Here is a 24,419-nt window from a genome sequence, read left to right as displayed (position 1 = left end):
ATTTAATTGAGATGAAATTTACATACATTGGAAGGCACTGGGTTTTAAGTGTACAATCTGATAAATTTTGACAAGCCTATTTGAATGTTTGCTAAAAGTAAATAGAAGCCTTGAAAATATTATTTTTCCACAATTTAAAGATCTCCTTTTCCATCGATAAACATGTAATAACTAAAATAGTTGAAACTAAAATCTTTACTATTGATTTATGAGAAATGCATTTAATAAACTGAGTAATAACTATTTGCAAATATATTCTAGAATTTATCATTAATAATGTACAGAAACAAAACTGATTATTTCATCACACTAGTTAGAAAAATGGAGGCACAAGGGAGCCAAAGGACTTTCTTAAGTTGACAGAATGATCCCATAGTAGATGTGAAAATTAACTAGGTATTCTATCCTATGTCAGATTCTCAGCCTAGACTCTCCTAGCTTGAAGCTACATAGATACCAGTGGCATTCAGTATCCTGTGTCAGTTAAATTACAAGGCCAGAAAGTCAATCAATTTGACTGGTCTAATAAATGAGAAGAAACACATTTGACAGAGATTCAGATTTTCACCCTGTTCCTAGCAGTCTTTACCTGGTAAAATCAATACTCTATCACTTGAGGTCAGAGGGTGACCATCTTTATACCATGTCAGTGTAGGAGGAGGAGCAGCGTTTGTCTCACAGTAAAGAGAGATGGGATTGTTGATGATCACATCCTTGGCTTCACCACTCCTGCCAGTATCCAGCATGTTTCCTATTTCCCAGAGCTTGTGAAAACTTGGAGGAACTATGGAGAAAAGACATGAAATTTTGGACTCATGTAAATGACAGTGTCAATCCATTAAAGAAAGATCTTGGCTGTATTTTCACAAGAGTGATTTGTACATGTAATAAATTAGACAATGTGAAAATATTTTCAAGTACTTATACACCTACCAACTTAGCCCTTAGCTAAAAAAAGTAGTAGACAGAAGTCAGAGCTGGTTCTCCAGTGGAAAAGCAAGAAATATGGAGCTCAGAATGTTGTGCTCATGCTTTGCTCTCCATTTCTGTTCAAAGGCTCTAGCATTTAGAAGATAAAATGTCCTGCTCTCAGGAAGGACCTACTATGATAAACATGGCTAAAGAATATGATCATAGCAGGGAAAACTAATTTTGAGAAATCATTAAAAAATACTGGCTCAATAGAGCATTTCCCAATGATCTGTCTTATTCAGAAAACTAAAGAAGTTATGCAGCCAAGATTAATAAGTCTATTAAAAAATATAATGGGACATTCTCAAAGTTTTCTGGGTGACAAGTATGAACTTTCTAGAAGGTAGTTTGCCTGTACATCAAAAGCACTGCAAAAGTGTATAACATTTGACCTAAAATTTCCATCATTAATAACTTATGAAAAATAAAAAATGTGCAAGAGTTTTAGGTATAAAGATGTTCAATGAAGCATTATATATGAGTAGTAAGAGCTTGGACACACCCACACATTCAACAATAGGAGTCTGGTTAAATAAAGATTTGGATATTCAACTGATAAAACAGGTATAGTTATTAAAAATCATGCTGAGAGTAATAATATCAACAATAATAGCAAATATCAGTTCTTAAGCATTTTGCTAAGAGTTTTATATACTTTATCTTATTTAGTACTCACCACAGTTCTACAAGGCATTAATTCTAAAAGTGAGAAAATGGGGTTTAAAATATTCAGGTAACTTGCCCAAGTCACAAAGCTTGAAGGAGCCTAAATCATCATTCAGTTCCAAGTGTGACTACTTTAAATTCTGATATAATGTTACATTAGGTTTCTGATAAACTTCATGATATAATGTTAGGGGAAAGCTAACGTAACAGAGAAGTACGTATTGTGTGATCCCAATTTATAAATGAAGTATACATTTACAAAAATATATCAGAAGGAAACACATAAAAATAACTGAGGTAATCCTGAAAGATGGGATTATTTTCTTCTTTGTTCATTTCTTGAGTCCAAGTTTTCAATAATGAATTTCTATTACTGTCAACAGAAAAAAACACTAAAATAAACCAAGTCAAATCTCTTTTTCATTGCTTTGCCAGATCATATAAATTAAATTACATACAATAAACATATTAGTATTACCTTGTATATTCACATCAAAATCCAGCTCATCTTCACCTGCGATATTAGACGCTATACACGTGTATCGTCCAGTGTCTGATATTTGAGCCTCTCTGATTTGAAGTGTGTGTCCACTGGCAGCAATAGTAACATGATCATCTGCTTTAACGGGCTGTGATTCAATTATAATAATGTTATCTTTAAGTACTCCAGTAATAAGCCTCTAAAGAGAGTGAGAAAAGAACTACATATGTATATAAGAAAAAAAAAAAAAAAACAGCTTATGGTGTGGATTTTTAAATTTTAAAATTTTCAGTCTGATAGGAGATACAATATTCATTCTGGAATACTCATTATTTTAAAAACTGGAACCAAAAGGGAAAGAGGAGGGAAGGATAAATTAGAAGGTTGGGATTAACATATACACACTACTATATAAAACAGATAACCAACAAGGACTTACTATATAGCACAGGGACCTATACTCAATATTTTGTAACAACCTATAAGGGAAAAGAATCTGAAAAAATTAGATAGATACAGATAGATAGATAGATAGATAGATGATAGATAGACAGATAAACTGAATCACTGTGCTGTACACCTGAAATTAACATGATATTGTAAATCAATTATACTTTAATTTAAAAAAAATCTGGATTCAAAGCTCATTTTGCAGCAGAATGAAATATCTAAATCGATTAGCTGCTATCTTTGCTTTCAATGGTAACAGATATTTGCCACATATATCATGTGGAGTATAATACCAAATAGGACCCCAATATTAGGAAGAATAAGCAGGTTGGGGGGCCTCTATATTATTTATACTTGATCTCCTGAGATTAAACCAGCTTTAAAAAAAAAAAGTATAATCCTCTAGGAGTTAAATGTATAACTGAGTCCTATAAACTTACCCTATTTCTGTAGTTTGTGATAAAGTGAAATTGAGCCAGAGAACAGTTTTCTTTATGTAAAGAAATAAATAATAATGTGAAAAAAAAAAAAAAAGTACTCCAGTAAATCCTCTAGGGCACCATGCAGTTGAGAGTTTTTATGATTCTTTAATAAGTAAAAATAAAAATTTAAGTGAAATACTCAAGACAATAACAATTTACTTTGAATAAGCTGTTTTTGAGTAAGCATGTCTTTATTTATTAAAAATTGTAATTCCTATAGTTTACATCTGTGCCAGGTGTTTCTGGGTGGTGCATTTATAAGTTATTTATGATGAAAAATGTTCTTAGGTGCCATATCCATTTATGCATGTTGGAGAAAAATAACTTCAGCTGATCCCACATTGTAGTAAAAAAAGTGTATCTCTTCTTACTATTTTGTAGCAAATGCTAGAGTTTTATAATGAAAGATTGAAGGCATTAGCATAGTCTGATTTGATTTAAAAATCAATATTGCTCATTCAGAAACATCATTACTTCATAAATGAGAAAATTTAACCTAGATATATTTATATTATGATGTTTTACTGAAAACATTACCGACATTTAATACGACATTTCTCATCTTCTAAACATTTCCGAATATACTAAATTCACTCTTATTCCTTGAAAATTTTAGTTCCTGGCTCACTGTTACTCCTTCCAATGACACTCTTCTCATAATTCTTGGTGATTTCAATACCCACATAGACAGTCATCCAATGCTTTGCGCTCTCAGCTCCCTGACCTCCTCTCTATTTTTTTTTGCCCCAACACTCTCTCAGCCACTCAATAGGAGAGTCATACCTAGAACTTCTAATTACCAATAATCACATCTCTTCAGAATCTCAGTTTCAAGTTCTCACCTTCTGACCATCACCTCTTAACTTACTAACTCTTTTCCTCTAGAATCCCAACTCCCATTATTTTTCGATCCCATGGGAGGACCCAAAATTCACTGAACTTGCAATCTGTTCCCTATCACTCATTCTCCTCCTGACCCAGAGAAGGTCTATTATGGCAAATCACTCCTTGTATAAACTTCTATAAAAAAATCAACTCTTTTGCCCCCTCTCCCTTTATTTTATTCCCCTGGAAAAACTGGTTAATACCAGTTTCTGTCCATTCTGAACATCCCCTGATCTACTCAAGAACATTCCTCCAGCAACTGTGTCCTCTCTCATGTGAGTCATCATCAGCTGCTTTAATCCACTGGATGATTTCAATGTGTATACAACAGTATAATTTCCGCATTAAAAAAATCTCATTAGACTGCAGCCTAACTCCACATTTTTCTATTCTGCTTTATAGCCAATGACTTTAAAAAGTTTTCTACCTTTGCTGTCTCCATTTCCTTCCATCTTTTCTTGAATCCTCCGATAAGGCTTTCACCATCTCTACTTGACCAAAATGATGTTGTCAAGGTCACATGACAAGTGACATCCATGTTGCTAATTTACTGATCAATTCTCAGTCTTTATTTTACCTGATCAGTGTGATTTAACATGGTTTAACTGGTCTTTATTTTGAAAACTTTTTTTCCCCTTCTTTTAGGACACATCACTCTCTGCCCCACAACCTCTAAATGTAGGAGTACCCCAGGGCTTGATCCTTGGACCTCTTCTCTTTCTACCTAAACTCACTCTTCTAGTGATCTCATGCAAAACCTTGGACTCATCTTTGACTCATCTCTTTCCCTCACATCCTGCTACCACCTTCATCCAAGCAATCACCATCTGTCTCCTGCACCATGGCAATAAATTCATTTCTGGACCCCATTCTTCTTCAACTAGTAAAGAAGCCAATATAATCTTTTTAAAGCCTTAAGTCAGATCACATCACTCCTGTGTTCAGAATTTTCCAGGAGCTTTCCATCAGAATAAGGCCAACTGATCTACAAGCAGTATGATTTAACCCTAGCTCTCACCTTTCTCTGTGATCACTGCACTCCAGCCAAATGCCTCAGGGCCTTTGCCCCTTGCTAGTCTCTCTAGAATATTTTCCTCTCAGATATCTTATGTCTGCTTCCTTCAGTTTCTGTTGAGTTTCTGCTCAAATATCACCTTATCAGTGAGGCCTTCCCTATTGTAAAAGATCACATCCTTCACACTCCCTATTCTTCCTGACTGAATTTTCTTCATAACATTTACCTTATCTGGCACACTGTATGCTTTTCTTGTTTGTTTAGTTTTCCCCTCCCCCCAAAACTCCATATGAGCAGAGATTTTTGTCTGTTTCCTTCATAGCTGTATCACCTGCACCTAAAATAGTGTTTGGCACACACTATGTGCTCAATAAATAATTTGGGACGCAATGTATCATTATTAACATTACATCACATATAAAAATAGTATAATTTAAACTTTCCATGTCAAAGAAAAACTTCAGAGCATGAATAAACAAAACATATAGATTCTATCAAAACTTATTGTGGTTAATGCTGCCAATATTTTTGGTGGCTTTTCTCAAAAACACTGTTTCACTCAAGTAGTGTTGCTTATCTGAGAACTGAGCTAGCAGAAGAAATGATATGGAAAATAAACAAAACCCAGTATTTTTTGTACACATTTTAGGGGACCAATCCCAAATCTTGAAAAATTCAGCAATTTAACTAAAGCATCATAATTAGATCAATTTCAGTCTGGATGTGAAATTAATTTAACTATTCATTATGAAATTAAAAAAACAACAGCCCTAATTCCTAGTACAAATCTAGACTTTATCCAACTTTTATGTGTATATGTGCTTGTATATATGTGTGCATGGGTATAAAATGCAAGGAATGAAAAGGTTTTAGGTAAAATTAAAAATAAAATATTAAAGTTTGAAAGGTGAAAGGAATTGTTTCCATGCCAACTCATACAGAGTTGATATTGTACCATGAAGTGTGCTTGTAGTCAGAAAAGAAACTGTAAACAGAACATGGTGGGAGTTCCATATTTTTCCTTTTGCAATGGCTTCCAGATGAAACTTGCTTATTTTATGAGATATTTTTTTTCCTCGCTGCCAGGATTGCAAAATCCATCTGTGATCTGAAATAATAAAGTTATATCTTTCTGCATCTTAAATCATGACTCTGACCTGAACATCTACAACTGGAATTTGACTGACCATTTGGTTGATTATGTGTAAAACAGGATAAACATCAGCTTAGCTATGTCACATCTGTATTAAGCAGAGTGTTAACAGCAGCTAAAAAAAAAATCTATTTTGGTCTTAAAACACCAGCACATGTGTTTTTTGAACATGCATGTTAGAAAATAAGTTGAATGAGAAATAAGGGCGTGTGGTCTGAAAGCCAGATTACATAACTGAAGGATGTGTCTTTTTTATTGAAAGTTCTTCATTGCCCCCAATTAATTGTATTGAACACTTAATCATCACGTTTAGCTTATTTTTTTCATCTTGGAACATTAAAAATGTTACCCTTTGTGAAAGAGTTAAAGGTGTTTAGAGAAAGTTCTGAATAAACTTAGCACCTGTGTTATACCTATCATTCTAATCTGGCTCAGCACTGTCTTCGTGTTTCTTCTCCACAAAGTTTACTTACTCTGAAAAACCACAGAGCACAAAAACCATTCCCCAGTGGGAAGGTGGCTGGATTTTCCAAGACAATTGCTAATGTGTATTAAAACAGTCCTTCAAACTTTAGAGTGATGAAATAATACTAAAATTGTTGAACACGGTTCAAATTTTTTGCAGTTTTTTATACTCTAGGAGCATGGGATTCTGCTAATTTTAAGGTCACATTGATTCTCTGAGTTATCTGTGTCTGGGTGTTTTGTTTTTTTTAATTTAACTGGCTGTTTTAGTCTATAAAAAAACATCAGCAAATGAAAAAACTTGACTGGCCTGTCCATCCTTGTACCAGCTGAGAGAGGCAGAAGGAATTGCATAGGCTTCACATTCCAAGGTCAGGGTGTTGTTTACTTTGATCTTCACTTCTCTGGGGGAAACACCTGGCCCCAGGAGGTCTCTTTTACTGATTATGGGTGGAACTGCATAAACACGAATATTAAAGTATTAAACATTAGTTCTTTTAAATGGAATGACATGGAACACAGTGAGGATCACTTAATAAGAAAACAAGGAAATAACTTAGGCATCTTCTATGCTCTCCTTTCATCAAGGACCCAAGTTAGCATCTTATGAAATGGCAGTGTTCATATACAGAATGTGAAGAAAACTACCTTTCTCTCCTCATCATTATAATACTGCCAATGAGGTTAATGTCCTTCACAGAACAGTTAGTTTAGGCTGTTCCGGGTCCCCAGACACAGTCTGAGTATGACCCATAGAATGCATTTTATTAGTCACTAAGGGGAATGATTCAAAGAACAAAAGAGAATAAAAAAGATGCTCTTCCTTTTTAAAAACAAAATTCTGAAATTTTTTGCCTATGAGTGGTAGCGTAATTTTTTTTAATAGGTCAATGTACAGTGGATTAGCCCAAAGTCAATGACAAACTCATCGTAGGCTGCTGAATAGAGCATATATATTTAAGGAAGAGTTTTGTGCATGCAAGTACTTATATGCAGCAGAATTCAGAAGAGGGTAATTCACGAGAAAAAAATAGAGAAACTTAAGGAAGTGCCACTGACAAGTTCTCCAAAAAGTTGAAGACAGCAGATTCAGTGGGCTTTCACAGCTTTAAGCAATTGAAGTCATGGGCACATTGCTTAATTCAACTTCCATCTTAATGAAGCAAGCTGGATAAATGATAAACTCTAATGATGAATATAAATAATTATGAACCCATAATGAAAAACAGAATTAAAAAAGTTAGAAAACCTGGAGAAAACTAGGAACATAGTGTTCTTTCGGGACTTACTGTAGACCTTCACTTCATAGTACTTTATCATCTCTCCGGCCTCATTAGTGGCTACACAAGAGTATCTCCCAGCACTGTCCTCCTGTGCATTTAGGATCTGCAGAGTCCTACCTCCTGAAAAGCAATGGAACACCAAAGAATCTCTGAAGTCACAGTGGCAGCAGGGTTTGCACAAACCACCAGGTTTTAGTTCTTACTATTAACACATTTCTTCTTCCCTGTGCCAATTCTGTAAGAGACATTTGACATAGGCAAACTACAATACAGATGGGCATTACTTGCTGGATGGAGACATTCACTAAGTCCACGATGGTCCTCCGTGGTAATGACCCTCGTGCTCACTCTGACCCTCCCCTACCTCTCTGCACACACTGTAATTAAGGTTCTTATTTTACTCTCTTCACAAATAGGTCTTCTGCTTTTGTCATCTTCTTCCTCTCATCTACCTTGCCTATCAGTAGAGATTGATCTTGCTAAAACACAATTTTTATTATGGTATCTTTCTTCCTAAAAATCTTCAGTGGTTCTCAATTGACTAAAGTATAAAGTCAAACTCTCAAATCCAGGTATTTAAAACATGGCTCCAATATTCCTTCCTGATCTTATCTCCTACCTGCCCCCTTCCATGCCATACCCAAATGTACACACAATGTCTCCACTCAAGAAGGAGGTGAGGAGTCTGTTTATTATTACTTGCACATAGATATGCCATTCTCCTTCGTACTTTCCCACACTAGACATCCTGAAGGATCTGAAATCTCTCCTAACTCATTTCCAACTAACAAAATTCTATAACTTTCTTTAAGGTTTGGTTCAAGTTCTGTCTATGACAAAGCATTTCCTGACTGTTTCAGCCCACAGTGGCCATTCCTTCTTTTGAATTCTTATAAAACTTGTCACTATCCCATTTATCATAACCTATGACTATTCAGAACCCATGATTATTCACGGATTCCTGTTGTTAATTAACTTTCACATGTATTATCTCTATAAATTTCTTACAGCCAGTGATCATACTTTTAAATTCTTTCTGTTTTCATACATATTGTCAGGTATTAAAGAGGAATAAATAAACTCTGTCAATCTAAATACTAACCTTCAAGGGTCAATTCAACAAAAAGTGAATTTCTACTCTTCTTGGCATTCTACATTATATTTGAGCAATTAATTACACTGTAGTATTTATTTACTTGCCTTTTATTTACTTTATTGGTCTTTCAAAAAGTAATTTTAGATAACTTAGATTACAACATACATACAAAATACTAAAAAATAAGATAGCAATAGTACAATACCAGCAACAACATTAAGTACTTTTATAAAAATAGTCAATGATTCTGTTCTTCTGTAAAAGTAAATGGCACAAATGCAACTTGGGCATCTGAAGTAAGCTAATTACCTGGAAGAATACGGATATTTCGGTTGGATTCTAAAGGAGTTCCATTCTTAAACCAGGTGATGGTGGCTGGGGGATATGAATAAGCTTCACAGATCAAAGATGTGGGGCTGTTAAGGATAACAGTGACATCTTCAGGGATGCCATCGCTATCAACACCAGCAATTGTAGGAGATACTGAAAAAGATTTAAAACTTGATCAAAGAAATATATTCAGAAATTTCTTTATTTGTACTTTTCTAAGTTTCCATAGTACTTACTTGTGTAATTCCATTCCCTAACAGTTACAGAAACAACTGATTAGTGTCCTCATTCTACACAAAAGCAGTGAGAACCTCAAAAAGCTCACAGAGTAATGGAGGAGATGACACATAAAAGGGAATCGTAACACAATGTAGTATGGGCAATACTGGGAATTTTGGTGCAGGATATATGGGGGCATGGCATCCAATCCAATCTGAGGTGTGGCGTGGTGTGTGGACTCTCATCAGGGAAGATCTCCTAATGGAGGGGATTTCAACATCAAAGGACTGGTGGTGGTCAGAAGGTGAAAGAAGAGAGACTACTAGGAGGAGGGAGCATACTGGGTGCAGAGTAGTGTAAACAATGAGGGGCAAGCAGGAAATATATAGAGGATGGATTCAAGGGGGTCAATGTTGGAAGCAGGGGAAAGACAGACAAGTACATTTGTTCCATAAAAGATAGTGAGGGCCTGAACTAGAGCAGTGAAGAAAGGCATAAAGAGGGGGGAGCAACTAAAGAAAAATTTAGGAAATCAACTGGCAGGATTTGATGACAGAATTTAAGGGGTAAAGAAACCAACGTCAAATATAACTTCCAATTTTATTGCTTGGGAATGAACCTAGGTAAACTTCAACAAAGCAAAATAAATAGGAAATATGGAAAGATTTGCTCACTTAGGAGGGGGAGATGATTTTTTCAGTCTGAATATCTTGAATTTTAAGTGCTTGTGAGAATTCCAGGTAGAAATGTCCAACAAGCAACTGTATACAGAAATCTGAACCTTGGGAGAAGGATCAGGGCTGCAGGTGTGGATTTTAAAAAGTCTCCAGTTGATAAGAGATGATCATTAAACCTCTGGGAATTAAGTTTTTGTTACTTGATGAGAATATCTAGAGTAAAATGAACACTGAAGTAAGGACAAAACGTGAGGGGACCTAATGTTTAAGAGACAGATTAAGTATGAGTCCATAAAGGAGGGAGAAAGGGAGCAACCAAAGCAGTGCAAGGATAACTGGGGAAGAGCAGTGTCCAGGAGAAAGTGATACATAATATCCAAACATTAAGATAAGGACTGAACAATGTTGGTTGGATCTAACAACAGGGTAGTCTTCACCACAGCAGTGTCAAGAATGGTGTGGGAAGAAGCCCATATTTAGTGGGACAAGAAGTATAGACAGGGAGTAGTGACTATATGAAGTGATGGAGACAGTAGAAGGCAGGGCTGAAGGTAAGGCAGATGGTGGGCATGACTGGCACACCAAAGAAGAGGGGAAGATACAGGATCAAGGGCCTAAGCAGAAGCAGTACCTGTGAACAAAAAGGATAACACCCTCTGGGAAAAGAAAGGGTAAAGACACTGAATTATGGCTGGGTAGACTGGAAATTGCCAGTGCACACATCTGAATAGCCTCAATTTTATATGAAGCTGGTGAAAAGAAGACTTGAATTCAGATCCCTCATCTTCAATGAATGAGGGAAAATGATAAGAAATAAGTAACTAGGAAGGGGGTAGGAGGCAGAGGAAGGAATATAGTCAGAGAGCATGACTTGAGATGCCTGGGGTAAAGTATAAGTGATCTCCACTGGAGAGAGTACCCAGGGAGCTAATGTCTCTTGGGAAGTCAGATTTCAGTTACTGAAAGGAGCCAGAAAGAGTTTTAAATCAGGTTTCCAGAGGACAGGGATAGATTTGGACATGAGCCAGTATTGGGAGGTGAGTCAGTGGTAGGAGGAAGGAAGCAAGAGGAACATAGAGCTCTAAGAGAAGCAATGGGCTACAGGAGAGGAGAAATCCAGGGCGGGGCATTTGCCTTTCATACGCTGATGGGCATGCAGGGAAGACAGGTGCGTTAGGAGACAACTGGCTCATGAACTCTCATTCTTACTTATCCACGCATCTGTTATTCACCGCTGTTAGGTGCTGGGGCTATATCCTTTTCAAGATAAAAAGGGTTCTGTCCTAGGGAGTTTATAGTTTTATGTAATTGTTACTTATATATACTATTTATTTGACACTTATTAATACATTATCCAGTATTCTGACAACATTTCTGGCCTATATATCTCTTCTACTCAATTAGACTGTAAGCTGCCTGAGGGCTGTGTCCTATATAGGAGTTTCTATGTATGGGACTACATATTCCCCCAGCCTAGCCAATAACTATCAAAACATACAAACAAATAAAAAATTGCAAAAATTTGCATCCTCAATTATAGGTCAGTTTATTTAAGTAGAAGGAAATGTGTTTTGATATTAGTAATCAAATACAATACATTTAGGTGGTGCATTTTAAATTTCTAACGTGAGCAGAAATTAGGAATCTATTTTAATATCATTTCCAAGACATAAGTATAAGTTTAATGCTGCAGAAACTGAATGTGTAGTTATTTCATCATTCCTCCTCCATATTTTTTCATGGTGTAGATTTTATTGCTCTCAAAAGGCTTGATATTCAAATGTACAAGCTAATCTGTATTAAATCAGAAGGAAACCATGTGAGATTTAAAACCTACACTTGTAGTTGCAGTCTACATTTTAATCTAGGAATCTTCATAGCTTATCACTGACAAAATATAATTTACACATTATATATTAATTTCAAGGGGAGGGGATTTATCTGGGAAAAATAGCTATTAATTAAACGGCAAAATATCTAAATTTGCAATGTCCAGGTAATTTACTGCACAGCAATACCTGTCAACTTTCTTCCTTTAAGATTTTTTAGGGATTAGTGAGTTAGCAAATGACACAGATAAACACACATAAAGACAGATGAGCAGCATATTATGTTAAGAAAAAGAAAATCTACAGTAGTTGTTCACCACAGCAGGAGCAGATGTTCTGCTCACAATACTGCTACATAAGTTGGCAAAGGGAAGGAGGGGAAATGTGTTTTAAGACAGAGGAAAGCACACTTCTAAAACAAAATCATTTTAATGATGTTTTGTTTTGTTTGAACCCTTCAACCTCGCAAGGGACTGTGTTAATTCACTATCGCTCATGAGCAAGCATACAATTTTGGTGTGCTTGTCTGCATCTCCTCTCCTTCATCATAGTTACCAACAGAGATTTCAGTATGGGCAATTACCAATAATGGCAGAGTCCCACAAAGAAATGATAAAACATCTCATGGTGATCCTCTTTCACTGCTGACCTGCTTCTTTTTGACCAGTATTTATTTTTCCTTTACTACTGCTTATTTAATGTCTATCTTGTTCATAGTTGTACTTTGCACAAAACACAGTACCTGGAATATAGTAGGTATGCCAAATGTAATGAATGAATGTATGAATTAATAAAAGAAAACCAGCAAACACAAGCACTGGTCCTTCTGAAATAATGAAATTCTATGGTAGAAATATTAAGTAAACAGAAGAAGAAGAGAATTTAGCCTATTGCCATGGCTGATTCTTCAAGATTTGCAGCAATGCTCATACCTACCCAACACATTAAGACTGAAACTTCTGCTCTTGTCACCAGCTGTATTAGAAGCCAAACATGTATATCTTCCAGTGTGTGACACTTGAGCATTGGTAATGTGAAGAAAACGGCCACCAGACATAAGATGATGGGTGTCATCTTCTTTGAGGAACTGCCCATCTTTCTGCCATGTAACTTCTGGCACTGGATTCCCTATAACAAAAAGTCATTTCTGAGAGTTGGCTAATAATCACATGTCTACGGTTGGTAACTAAAAGGATGCATTTTTATTCATTTCCCTTTTAAAATATTCCACTTCTGAAACAATGCAGTAGCCATTCATTTTAAAATAAATTTGCAAACATAACTGAATTTATAATAATAATCATGCTATGATTTAAAAAATCTATAAGTGAAAGAGTTATGTTAGTCTCTGTGTTTAACTAAATTTATACCATACCTTAGGCAATTACAATTAACTATTTTCATAGTAAAATACACTTAAAAAATAATGGAGTATACATGTTTACTAAAATTATTACTCATGAATACCTTTGCATTCATATTAAATTTTTAAAGAAGATTTTTATTTTTGAGGGAAAGTTGTATAAAAAGGAAAAAAAACTTTAATTAAACAATTCAACAAGCAGATATGTATACCAGGATTCTAGCATAGATATATATAGATAGGTAGAAAAATAGAAATATATATTAATTATTCCTTTAATATTTATAGCCTAGAGAAAAAAGATTTTTCATATTTTTCATGGGACTTTTGTTAAATATTAAATTGCTCAAACATTGTTTTTTGAAAATTTAAAACTATAAAAACAAGTTCTGTTAGGAAAGAAGATTAGGATGATATCATATTAAGGCCATGGAGCTTGTTCTATGGCCCTGCCTGGGCAGGAAAGCAAATTCACAGGCCTACCCAACCGCTGAGTATAGCACACAGTCCTATCCAACTAGGAAGTATGACCAGAGAATCCAGGTAACCCAGGCCTATTCTACAGTTGCACTTGGGCAGGAAACCAAACCATCAGTCCTATCCAACTGTTCCCAGCCAATGGCACCCCCTGTCCCGACCTCACATCTAAGGCAGAGGCAGTGGCCTCACCCAAATAGAGACCCTGAGAGAAAACCCCACCTGACCAAGGATGCTACCAGCTGACCCATCCAGAATCCCAAGTTGAGTTGAACGGTGAAGGACAATCTCTGCTGAAGCAAACCTGTGAAGTCTGGAATAAGAGACCCTTTACTCAAGTGTGCAGACACCAATACAAGGAATCAGGTAAAAATGACACCTCACAGGAAACTAATAAAGCTCCAATAACTCAATAACTGACCCTAAAAAATGGAGATCTATGAACTGTGAAATCAGAATAATACTCTAAATCAAGTTTAGTAAACAAAATGAAGAAAACAATGCATGAACAAAATGAGAAGTTCAACAAAGAAACAGAAATCATAAAAAAACCCACAATCAAACAAATGAATACTAGAGCTAAAGAACAGAATGACTGGACTAAAGAATTCAAAAGAGAGCTTCAACTTCAGAACTGACCAAGCAAAAGAAAGAATCAGTAAACTAGAAGATAGTTCATTTGAAATTATCCAGTCAGAGGATCAAAATGAAAAAAGAATGAAAAGTGAAGAAAGCTTACAGGAGTTATGAAATACCATTACAAAAACAATATACACATTATGGAAATCCAAGAAGGAGAGGAGAATGAGAAAGGAACAGAAAGTGTATTTAAAGTGATAATGTCTGAAAACTCCCCAAACGGACATCCAGACTCATGAGGCACAAAAGATCCCAAATAGATTGAACTAAAAAAGGGCTACACTGAAACACATTATAACTAAAATTTGAATGTAGTAAGAAGAAAGCAACACATCACATACAAGGGAACCCCCCATAAGAGTATAGGCAGATTTCTCTTAAAAACTTAGAAGGCTAGGAGAGAATGGCATAAAACATTCTAAATATTGGAAAAAAAGCCTGTCCACCAAGAATACCATAGCTGGCAAAATATGAAATGACAGATAAAGATTTTCCCAGACAAGCAATAGCTGAGGGAAACAAAAAAAAGAAAAAACACACCAGACCTATCTTACAAGAAATTCAAAATGGCACTCTCAAGCAGAAATAAAAGGATGCTAATTATCATCGTAAAATCACATAAATGTATGTGCAAAACTCACTGGTAATGGTAAATATGTAGTCAAAGTCATATGCTCTAACCCTGTAATGGTGATACGTAACTCACTTTTAAAATTAAAAAAACAAACATTAAAAAAATAGCTGTATCTATAATTGCTATTAGATACACAAAATAAAAAACATGTAAATTGTAACATTAATAACCTAAGATGTGAGAGGAAGAGACGTAAAAGTACAGTTTGTGTATGCTATCAAAGTTAAGTTATTATTAGTTTAAAATAGGATGTTCTACATATATTTTATGTAAGCCTGTGTTAACCAAAGGAAAAAAATCTTTAATAGCTACACAAAAAGTTATGATAAAGCACTCAAAGCATATTGCTAAGAAAGGCATCAAATGACAAGAGAAGGATAAGAAGCAAGGAAGAAAGGATCTACAAAACAATTTAAAAACCCCAATAAAATGGAGATAGTAAGGCCTTACCTAGCAATAATTACTTTAGATGTAATGGATTAAATTCTCCAATCAAAAGACATAGAATAGCTAAATAAAGGGAAAAAAAGCAAGATCCAACAGTATGTTGCCTACAAGAGACTCACTTTAGCTTTAGAGGTACATGTGAACTGAGAGTAGAAGGATATAAAAAGATATTTCAAGAACATGGTAACCAAAAGAAAGCTGGGGCAGCTATACTTATATCAGCCTAGACTTTAAGCTAAAATTGGTCAAAAGAGGCAAGAGACAATGAAAAAGGGGTCAATCCATCAGAAAGACATAATAACTGTAAATATTTATGCACCCAATATTGGAGCACCAAAATATATAAAGCAAATACTAATAGAGATAAAAGGAGAAATAAGCAGCAATAAAATAATAGTTGTGGGGGGCTTCCCTGATGGCGCAGTGGTTGAGAGTCCACCTGCTGATGCGGGGGACATGGGTTCATGTCCCGGTCTGGGAAGATCCCATATGCTGCGGAGCGGCTGGGCCCATGAGCCATGGCCGCTGAGCCTGCATGTCCGGAGCCTGTGCTCCGCAACGGGAGAGGCCACAACAGTGGGAGGCCCATGTACCACAAAAAAACAAAAAAAAAAGAAAAAAGAATAATTGGGGACTTTAATACCCCACTCTCAACAATGGACAGATCATCCAGTCAGAGAATCAATAACAAATCAGAGATTTGAAAATTACCATAGACCCAATATACCTAACAGACACATACAGAGCATTCTATACAACAAAAGTAGAATACACATTCTTCTCAAGCACACATAGAACATTTTCTAGGATAGCTCATATGTTAGACCACAAAACAAATCTCAGTACCGCTGCGCTGAGCCTGCATGTCCGGAGCCTGTGCTCCGCAACGGGAGAGGCCACAACAGTGGGAGGCCCATGTACCACAAAAAAACAAAAAAAAAAGAAAAAAGAATAATTGGGGACTTTAATACCCCACTCTCAACAATGGACAGATCATCCAGTCAGAGAATCAATAACAAATCAGAGATTTGAAAATTACCATAGACCCAATATACCTAACAGACACATACAGAGCATTCTATACAACAAAAGTAGAATACACATTCTTCTCAAGCACACATAGAACATTTTCTAGGATAGCTCATATGTTAGACCACAAAACAAATCTCAGTAAATCTAAAATGACTGAAATCATACCAAATGTCTTTTATGACCACAATGATATGAAATTGGAAATCAATAACAGGAAGAAAGCTGGAAAATACACAAATGAATGGAAATTAAACAACATACTGTTGAACAACCAATGTATCAAAGAAGATATCAAAAGGGAAAAAAAAATTTCTTGAGACAAATGAAAATGGAAACACAACACACCGAAACTTAAGGGACAGAACATAGGCAGTTTTAAGAGAGACATTTATACTGATAAATGCATACATCACAGAAGAAATAAGATCTCTAAAAAAAATCTAACAGTACACCTCAAGGAACTAGGAAAAAAACAGACTAAGTCCAAAATTAGCAGAAGGAAGAGAATAATAAAAATTAGAGCAGAAATAAACGAAATAGAGTAAAAGGAAACAATAGAAAAGATTAATAAAACTAAGAATTGGTTCTTTGAAAAGATAAAATTGACAAAACATTAGCTAGACTAAGAAAAAAAAAAAAGACAGGATCCAAATAAATAAGATTATAAATGAAAGAGGAGACATTACAACTGATACCACAGAAATACAAAGAATCATAAGAGACTACGCTCAACAACTATAGCCAACAAACTGGACAACCTAGGAGAAATGGGTAAATTCCTAGAAATATACAAGCTGTCAAGACTAAATCATGAAGAAAAGGAAAATCTGAACAGACCAATTACTAGTAAGGAGATTAAACCAGAAGTCAAAACCTCCCAACAAGGAAAATCTAGGACCAGATGGTTTCAGTGATAAATTTTTACCAAATGTTGAATAAAGAATTAATATCAAGTCTTCTCAAACTCTTTCAAAAATTGACGAGGGAACATTCCCAAACTCATTTTACAAGGCCAGCATTTCCCTGACACCTAAGTTAGGTAAGGACACCACAAGAAAAGAAAACTACAGGCCAATATCCCTGATGAATATAAATACAAAATTCTCGGAAAATACTAGAATACTGAATTCAGCATCAAATTAAAAGGATCATACACCATGATCAAATGGTATTCATCACTGGGATGCAAGGATGGTTCAAGATACACAAATCAGTATAATACATTATATCAGTAGAATGAAAGATAAAAATCATATGCTCATCCCAATAGATGCAGAGAAGCAGCTGACCAAATTCAACACCCATTTATGATAAAAAATCTCAACAAATTGTATATAGAAGGAACATTCCTCAACATAATAAAGGCCATATGACAAATGTGCAGATAACATCATACTGAGTACTGAAAGACTGAAAGTTTTTTAAGATCAAGAACAAGATGAGGGGGGGCGGTGGAAAGATGGCGGAGGAGTAAGACGCGGAGATCACCTTCCTCCCCACAAATACACCAGAAATACATCTACATGTGGAACAACTCCTACAGAACACCTACTGAATGCTGGCAGAAGACCTCAGACCTCCCAAAAGGCAAGAAACTCCCCACGTATCTGGGTAGGGCAAAAGAAAAAATTAATTAAAAACAGAGACAATAGAATAGGGACGGCACCTGCACCAGTGGGAGGGAGCTGTGAAGGAGGAAAGGTCTCCACACACTAGGAAGACCCTTCGCGGGCAGAGATTGCGTGAGGCGGAGCGGGGAGCTTCGGAGCCGCGGAGGAAAGCGCAGCAACATGGGTGCGGAGGGCAAAGCGGAGAGATTCCCGCACAGAGGATCGGTGCCGACCGGCACTCACCAGCCCGAGAGGCTTGTGTGCTCACCCGCCGGGGCGGGCGGGGCTGCGAGCTGAGGCTCGGTTTCGGTTTCGGTCGGAGCTCAGGGAGAGGACTGGGGACTCTGTTATACTTTACCTTCTTTCTATCTTTCCTTCCTTCCTTCCCTTTTTGAGACAACGAATCGTCCCAAATTGAGGAGGTGGACTTGGAGAGCAAGTTTTATGATTTTTTCCACTTTACCTCTTTTTGTGAGGGTATATGTGTATGCTTCTATGTAAGATTTTGTCTCTATAACTTTGCTTCCACCATTTGTCCTAAGGTTCTATCCTTCCCTTTTTTTTTTCCTCTAAATAATTATTTTTTTAATTCAATAACTTTATTATACTTTATTTTATTTTACTGTATCTTCTTTCTTTCTGTATTTTTTCCTTCCTTCCCTCATTCCTTCCTTCCTTCCCTCCTCCCTCCCTCCCTCCTTTCTTTCCTTCTTGCCTTCTTCCTTTCTTTTCTTCTTTCTTTCTTTCTTCCTTCCCTCCTTCCTTCCTTCCCTCCTCTCTTTCTTTCTTTCTTTCTTTCTTTCCTATTTCCTCCTACTTATACTAATTCTCTCTACTTTCTCTCCCTTTTATTCTGAGCCGAGTGGATGAAAGGCTCTTGCTGCTCCAGCCAGGAGTCAGGACTCTGCCTCTGAGGTGGGAGAGCCAACTTCAGAACACTCGTCAAGAAGAGACCTCCCAGCCCCACATAATATCAAACGGCGAAAATCTCCCAGAGATCTCCATCTCAACACCAGCACCCAGCTTCGCTCAACGACCAGCAAGCTACAGTGCTGGACAACCTATGCCAACCATATAGCAAAACAGGAACACAACCCCACCCACTAGCAGAGAGGCTGCCTAAAATCATAATAAGTCCACAGACACCCCAAAACACACCACCAGACGTGGACCTGCCCACTAGAGAGACAAGATCTAGCCTCATACACCACAACACAGCCACTAGTCCCCTCCACCAGGAAGCCTACACAACGCACTGAACCAACCTTAGCCACTGGAGACAGACATCAAAAACAACGGGAGCTACGAACTTGCAGCCTGCAAAAAGGTGAACCCAATCACAGTAAGATAAGCAAAATGAGAAGACAGAAAAACACACAGCAGATGAAGGAGCAGGATAAAAACCCACCAGACCTAACAAATGAAGAGGAAATAGGCAGTCTACCTGAAAAAGAGTTCAGAATAATGATAGTAAAGATGATCCAAAATCTTGGAAATAGAATGGACAAAATGCAAGAAGCAGTTAACAAGGACCTAGAAGAAATAAAGATGAAACAGACAATGATGAACAACACAATAAATGAAATGAAAAATACTCTAGATGGGATCAATAGCAGAATAAATGAGGCAGAAGAACGGATAAGTGACCTGGAAGATAAAATAGTGGAAATAACTACTGCAGAGCAGAATAAAGAAAAAAGAATGAAAAGAACTGAGGACAGTCTCAGAGACCTCTGGGACAACATTAAACGCACCAACATTCGAATTATAGGGGTTCCAGAAGAAGAAGAGAAAAAGAAAGGGACTGAGAAAATATTTGAAGAGATTATAGTTGAAAACTTCCCTAATATGGGAAAGGAAATCGTTAATCAAGTCCAGGAAGCACAGAGAGTCCCATACAGGATAAATTCAAGGAGAAATACGCCAAGACACATATTAATCAAACTGTCAAAAACTAAATACAAAGAAAGCATATTAAAAGCAGCAAGGGAAAAACAACAAATAACACACAAGGGAATCCCCATAAGGTTAACAGCTGATCTCTCAGCAGAAACTCTACAAGCCAGAAGGGAGTGGCAGGACATACTGAAAGTGATGAAGGAGAAAAACCTGCAACCAAGATTACTCTACCCAGCAAGGATCTCATTCAGATTTGATGGAGAAATTAAAACCTTTACAGACAAGCAAAAGCTGAGAGAGTTCAGCACCACCAAACCAGCTTTACAACAAATGCTAAAGGAACTTCTCTAGACAAAAACACAAGAGAAGGAAAAGTCCTATAATAACGAACCCAAAACAATTTAGAAAATGGGAATAGGAACATACATATCGATAATTACCTTAAATGTAAATGGACTAAATGCTCCCACCAAAAGACACAGATTGGCTGAATGGATACAAAAACAAGACCCATATATATGCTGTCTACAAGAGACCCACTTCAGACCTAGAGACACATACAGACTGAAAGTAAGGGGATGGAAAAAGATATTCCATGCAAATGGAAACCAAAAGAAAGCTGGAGTAGCAATTCTCATATCAGACAAAATAGACTTTAAAATAAGGACTATCAGAAGAGACAAAGAAGGACACTACATAATGATTAAGGGATCGATCCAAGAAGAAGATATAACAATTGTAAATATTTATGCACCCAACATAGGAGCACCTCAATACATAAGGCAAAAACTAGCAGCCATAAAAGGGGAAATCGACAGTAACACATTCATAGTAGGGGACTTCAACACCCCACTTTCACCAATGGACAGATCATCCAAAATGAAAATAAATAAGGAAACACAAGCTTTAAATGATACATTAAACAGGATGGACTTAATTGATATTTATAGGACACTCCATCCAAAAACAACAGAATACACATTTTTCTCAAGTGCTCATGGAACATTCTCCAGGATAGATCATATCTTGGGTCACAAATCAAGCCTTGGTAAATTTAAGAAAATTGAAATTATATCAAGTATCTTTTCCGACCACAACGCCATGAGATTAGATATCAATTATAGGAAAAGAGCAGTAAAAAATACAAACACATGGAGGCTAAACAATACACTACTTAGTAACGAAGTGATCACTGAAGAAATCAAAGAGGAAATTAAAAAATACCTAGAAACAAATGACAATGGAGATACAACGACCCAAAACCTATGGGATGCAGCAAAAGCAGTTCTAAGAGGGAAGTTTATAGCAATACAAGCCCACCTTAAGAAGCAGGAAACATCTCGAATAAACAACCTAACCTTGCACCTCAAGCAATTAGAGAAAGAAGAACAAAAAAACCCCAGAGTTAGCAGAAGGAAAGAAATCATAAAAATCAGATCAGAAATAAATGAAAAAGAAATGAAGGAAACAATAGCAAAGATCAATAAAACTAAAAGCTGGTTCTTTGAGAAGATTAACAAAATTGATAAACCATTAGCCAGACTCATCAAGAAAATAAGGGAGAAGACTCAAATCAATAGAATCAGAAATGAAAAAGGAGAAGTAACAACTGACACTGCAGAAATACAAAAAATCATGAGGGATTACTACAAGCAACTCTATGCCAATAAAATGGACAATCTGGAAGAAATGGACAAATTCTTAGAAATGCACAAACTGCCAAGACTGAATCAGGAAGAAATAGAAAATATGAACAGACCAATCACAAACACTGAAATTGAAACTGTGATTAAAAATCTTCCAACAAACAAAAGCCCAGGACCAGATGGCTTCACAGGCGAATTCTATCAAACATTTAGAGAAGAGCTAACACCTATTCTTCTCAAACTCTTCCAAAATATAGCAGAGGGAGGAACACTCCCAAACTCATTCTACGAGGCCACCATCACCTTGATACCAAAACCAGACAAGGATGTCACAAAGAAAGAAAACTACAGGCCAATATCACTGATGAACATAGATGCAAAAATCCTCAACAAAATACTAGCAAACAGAATCCAACAGCACATTAAAAGGATCATACACCATGATCAAGTGGGGTTTATTCCAGGAATGCAAGGATTCTTCAATATACGCAAATCTATCAATGTGATTAACCATATTAACAAATTGAAGGAGAAAAACCATATGATCATCTCAATAGATGCAGAGAAAGCTTTTGACAAAATTCAACACCCATTTATGATAAAAACCCTGCAGAAAGTAGGTGTAGAGGGAACTTTCCTCAATATAATAAAGGCCGTATATGACAAGCCCACAGCCAACATCATCCTCAATGGCGAAAAACTGAAAGCATTTCCACTAAGGTCAGGAACAAGACAAGGTTGCCCACTCTCACCACTCTTATTCAACATAGTTTTGGAAGTTTTAGCCACAGCAATCAGAGAAGAAAAGGAAATAAAAGGAATCCAAATCGGAAAAGAAGAAGTAAAGCTGTCACTGTTTGCAGATGACATGATACTATACATAGAGAATCCTAAAGATGCTACCAGAAAACTACTAGAGCTAATCAATGAATTTGGTAAAGTAGCAGGATACAAAATTAATGCACAGAAATCTCTGGCATTCCTATATACTAATGATGAAAAATCTGAAAGTGAAATCAAGAAAACACTCCCATTTACCATTGCAACAAAAAGAATAAAATATCTAGGAATAAACCTACCTAAGGAGACAAAAGACCTGTATGCAGAAAATTATAAGACACTGATGAAAGAAATTAAAGATGATACAAACAGATGGAGAGATATACCATGTTCTTGGATTGGAAGAATCAACATTGTGAAAATGACTCTACTTCCCAAAGCAATCTATAGATTCAATGCAATCCCTATCAAACTACCACTGGCATTTTTCACAGAACTAGAACAAAAAATTTCACAATTTGTATGGAAACACAAAAGACCCCGAATAGCCAAAGCAATCTTGAGAACAAAAAATGGAGCTGGAGGAATCAGGCTGCCTGACTTCAGACTATACTACAAAGCTACAGTAATCAAGACAGTATGGTACTGGCACAAAAACAGAAAGATAGATCAATGGAATAGGATAGAAAGCCCAGAGATAAACCCATGCACATATGGTCACCTTATCTTTGATAAAGGTGGCAGGAATATACAGTGGAGAAAGGACAGCCTCTTCAATAAGTGGTGCTGGGAAAATTGGATAGGTACATGTAAAAGTATGAGATTAGATCACTCCCTAACACCATACACAAAAATAAGCTCAAAATGGATTAAAGACCTAAATGTAAGGCCAGAAACTATCAAACTCTTAGAGGAAAACATAGGCAGAACACTCTATGACATAAATCACAGCAAGATCCTTCTTGACCCATCTCCTAGAGTAATGGAGATAAAAACAAAAATAAACAAATGGGACCTAATGAAACTTCAAAGCTTTTGCACAGCAAAGGAAACCATAAACAAGACCAAAAGACAGCCCTCAGAATGGGAGAAAATATTTGCAAATGAATCAACTGACAAAGGATTAATCTCTAAAATTTACAGGCAGCTCATGCAGCTCAATAACAAAAAAATAAACAACCCAATCCAAAAATGGGCAGAAGACCTAAATAGACATTTCTCCAAAGAAGATATACAGACTGCCAACAAACACATGAAAGAATGCTCAACATCATTAATCATTAGAGAAATGCAAATCAAAACTACAATGAGATATCATCTCACACCAGTCAGAATGGCCATCATCAAAAAATCTAGAAACAATAAATGCTGGAGAGGGTGTGGAGAAAAGGGAACACTCTTGCACTGCTGGTGGGAATGTGAATTGGTTCAGCCACTATGGAGAACAGTATGGAGGTTCCTTAAAAAACTACAAATAGAACTACCATATGACCCAGCAATCCCACTACTAGGTATATACCCTGAGGAAACCAGAATTCAGAAAGAGTCATGTACCAAAATGTTCATTGCAGCTCTATTTACAATAGCCCGGAGATGGAAACAACCTAAGTGCCCGTCGTCGGATGAATGGATAAAGAAGATGTGGCACATATATACAATGGAATATTACTCAGCCATAAAAAGAAACGAAATTGAGCTATTTGTAATGAGGTGGATAGATCTAGAGTCTGTCATACAGAGTGAAGTAAGTCAGAAAGAGAAGGACAAATACCGTATGCTAACACATATATATGGAATTTAAGAAAAAAAAATGTTATGAAGAACCTAGGGGTAAAACAGGAATAAAGACAGAGACCTACTGGAGAACAGACTTGAGGATATGGGGAGGG

General features: G+C 36.4%; 1 protein-coding gene across 1 annotated transcript in view; it reads right to left on the bottom strand.

The window, feature by feature from the left end:
• Nucleotides 1–24,419, bottom strand: part of HMCN1 (hemicentin 1) — a 543,624-nt gene that overhangs the window by 159,200 nt on the left and 360,005 nt on the right. Inside the window, 6 exon segments of the mRNA XM_007451144.1 lie at nucleotides 590–784; nucleotides 2,117–2,267; nucleotides 6,880–7,025; nucleotides 7,859–7,972; nucleotides 9,258–9,431; nucleotides 12,940–13,131. Of these exon segments, the coding sequence (XP_007451206.1) occupies nucleotides 590–784; nucleotides 2,117–2,267; nucleotides 6,880–7,025; nucleotides 7,859–7,972; nucleotides 9,258–9,431; nucleotides 12,940–13,131 (972 nt within the window).

Source organism: Lipotes vexillifer, unplaced genomic scaffold (genome assembly GCF_000442215.2).
Source record: "Lipotes vexillifer unplaced genomic scaffold, Lipotes_vexillifer_v1.1 scaffold343, whole genome shotgun sequence".
In the NCBI taxonomy this organism is placed as follows: Eukaryota; Metazoa; Chordata; class Mammalia; order Artiodactyla; family Lipotidae; genus Lipotes; species Lipotes vexillifer.
Note: the sequence above shows the minus strand (reverse complement) of the source record. Positions and strands in the feature narration are given on the sequence as shown.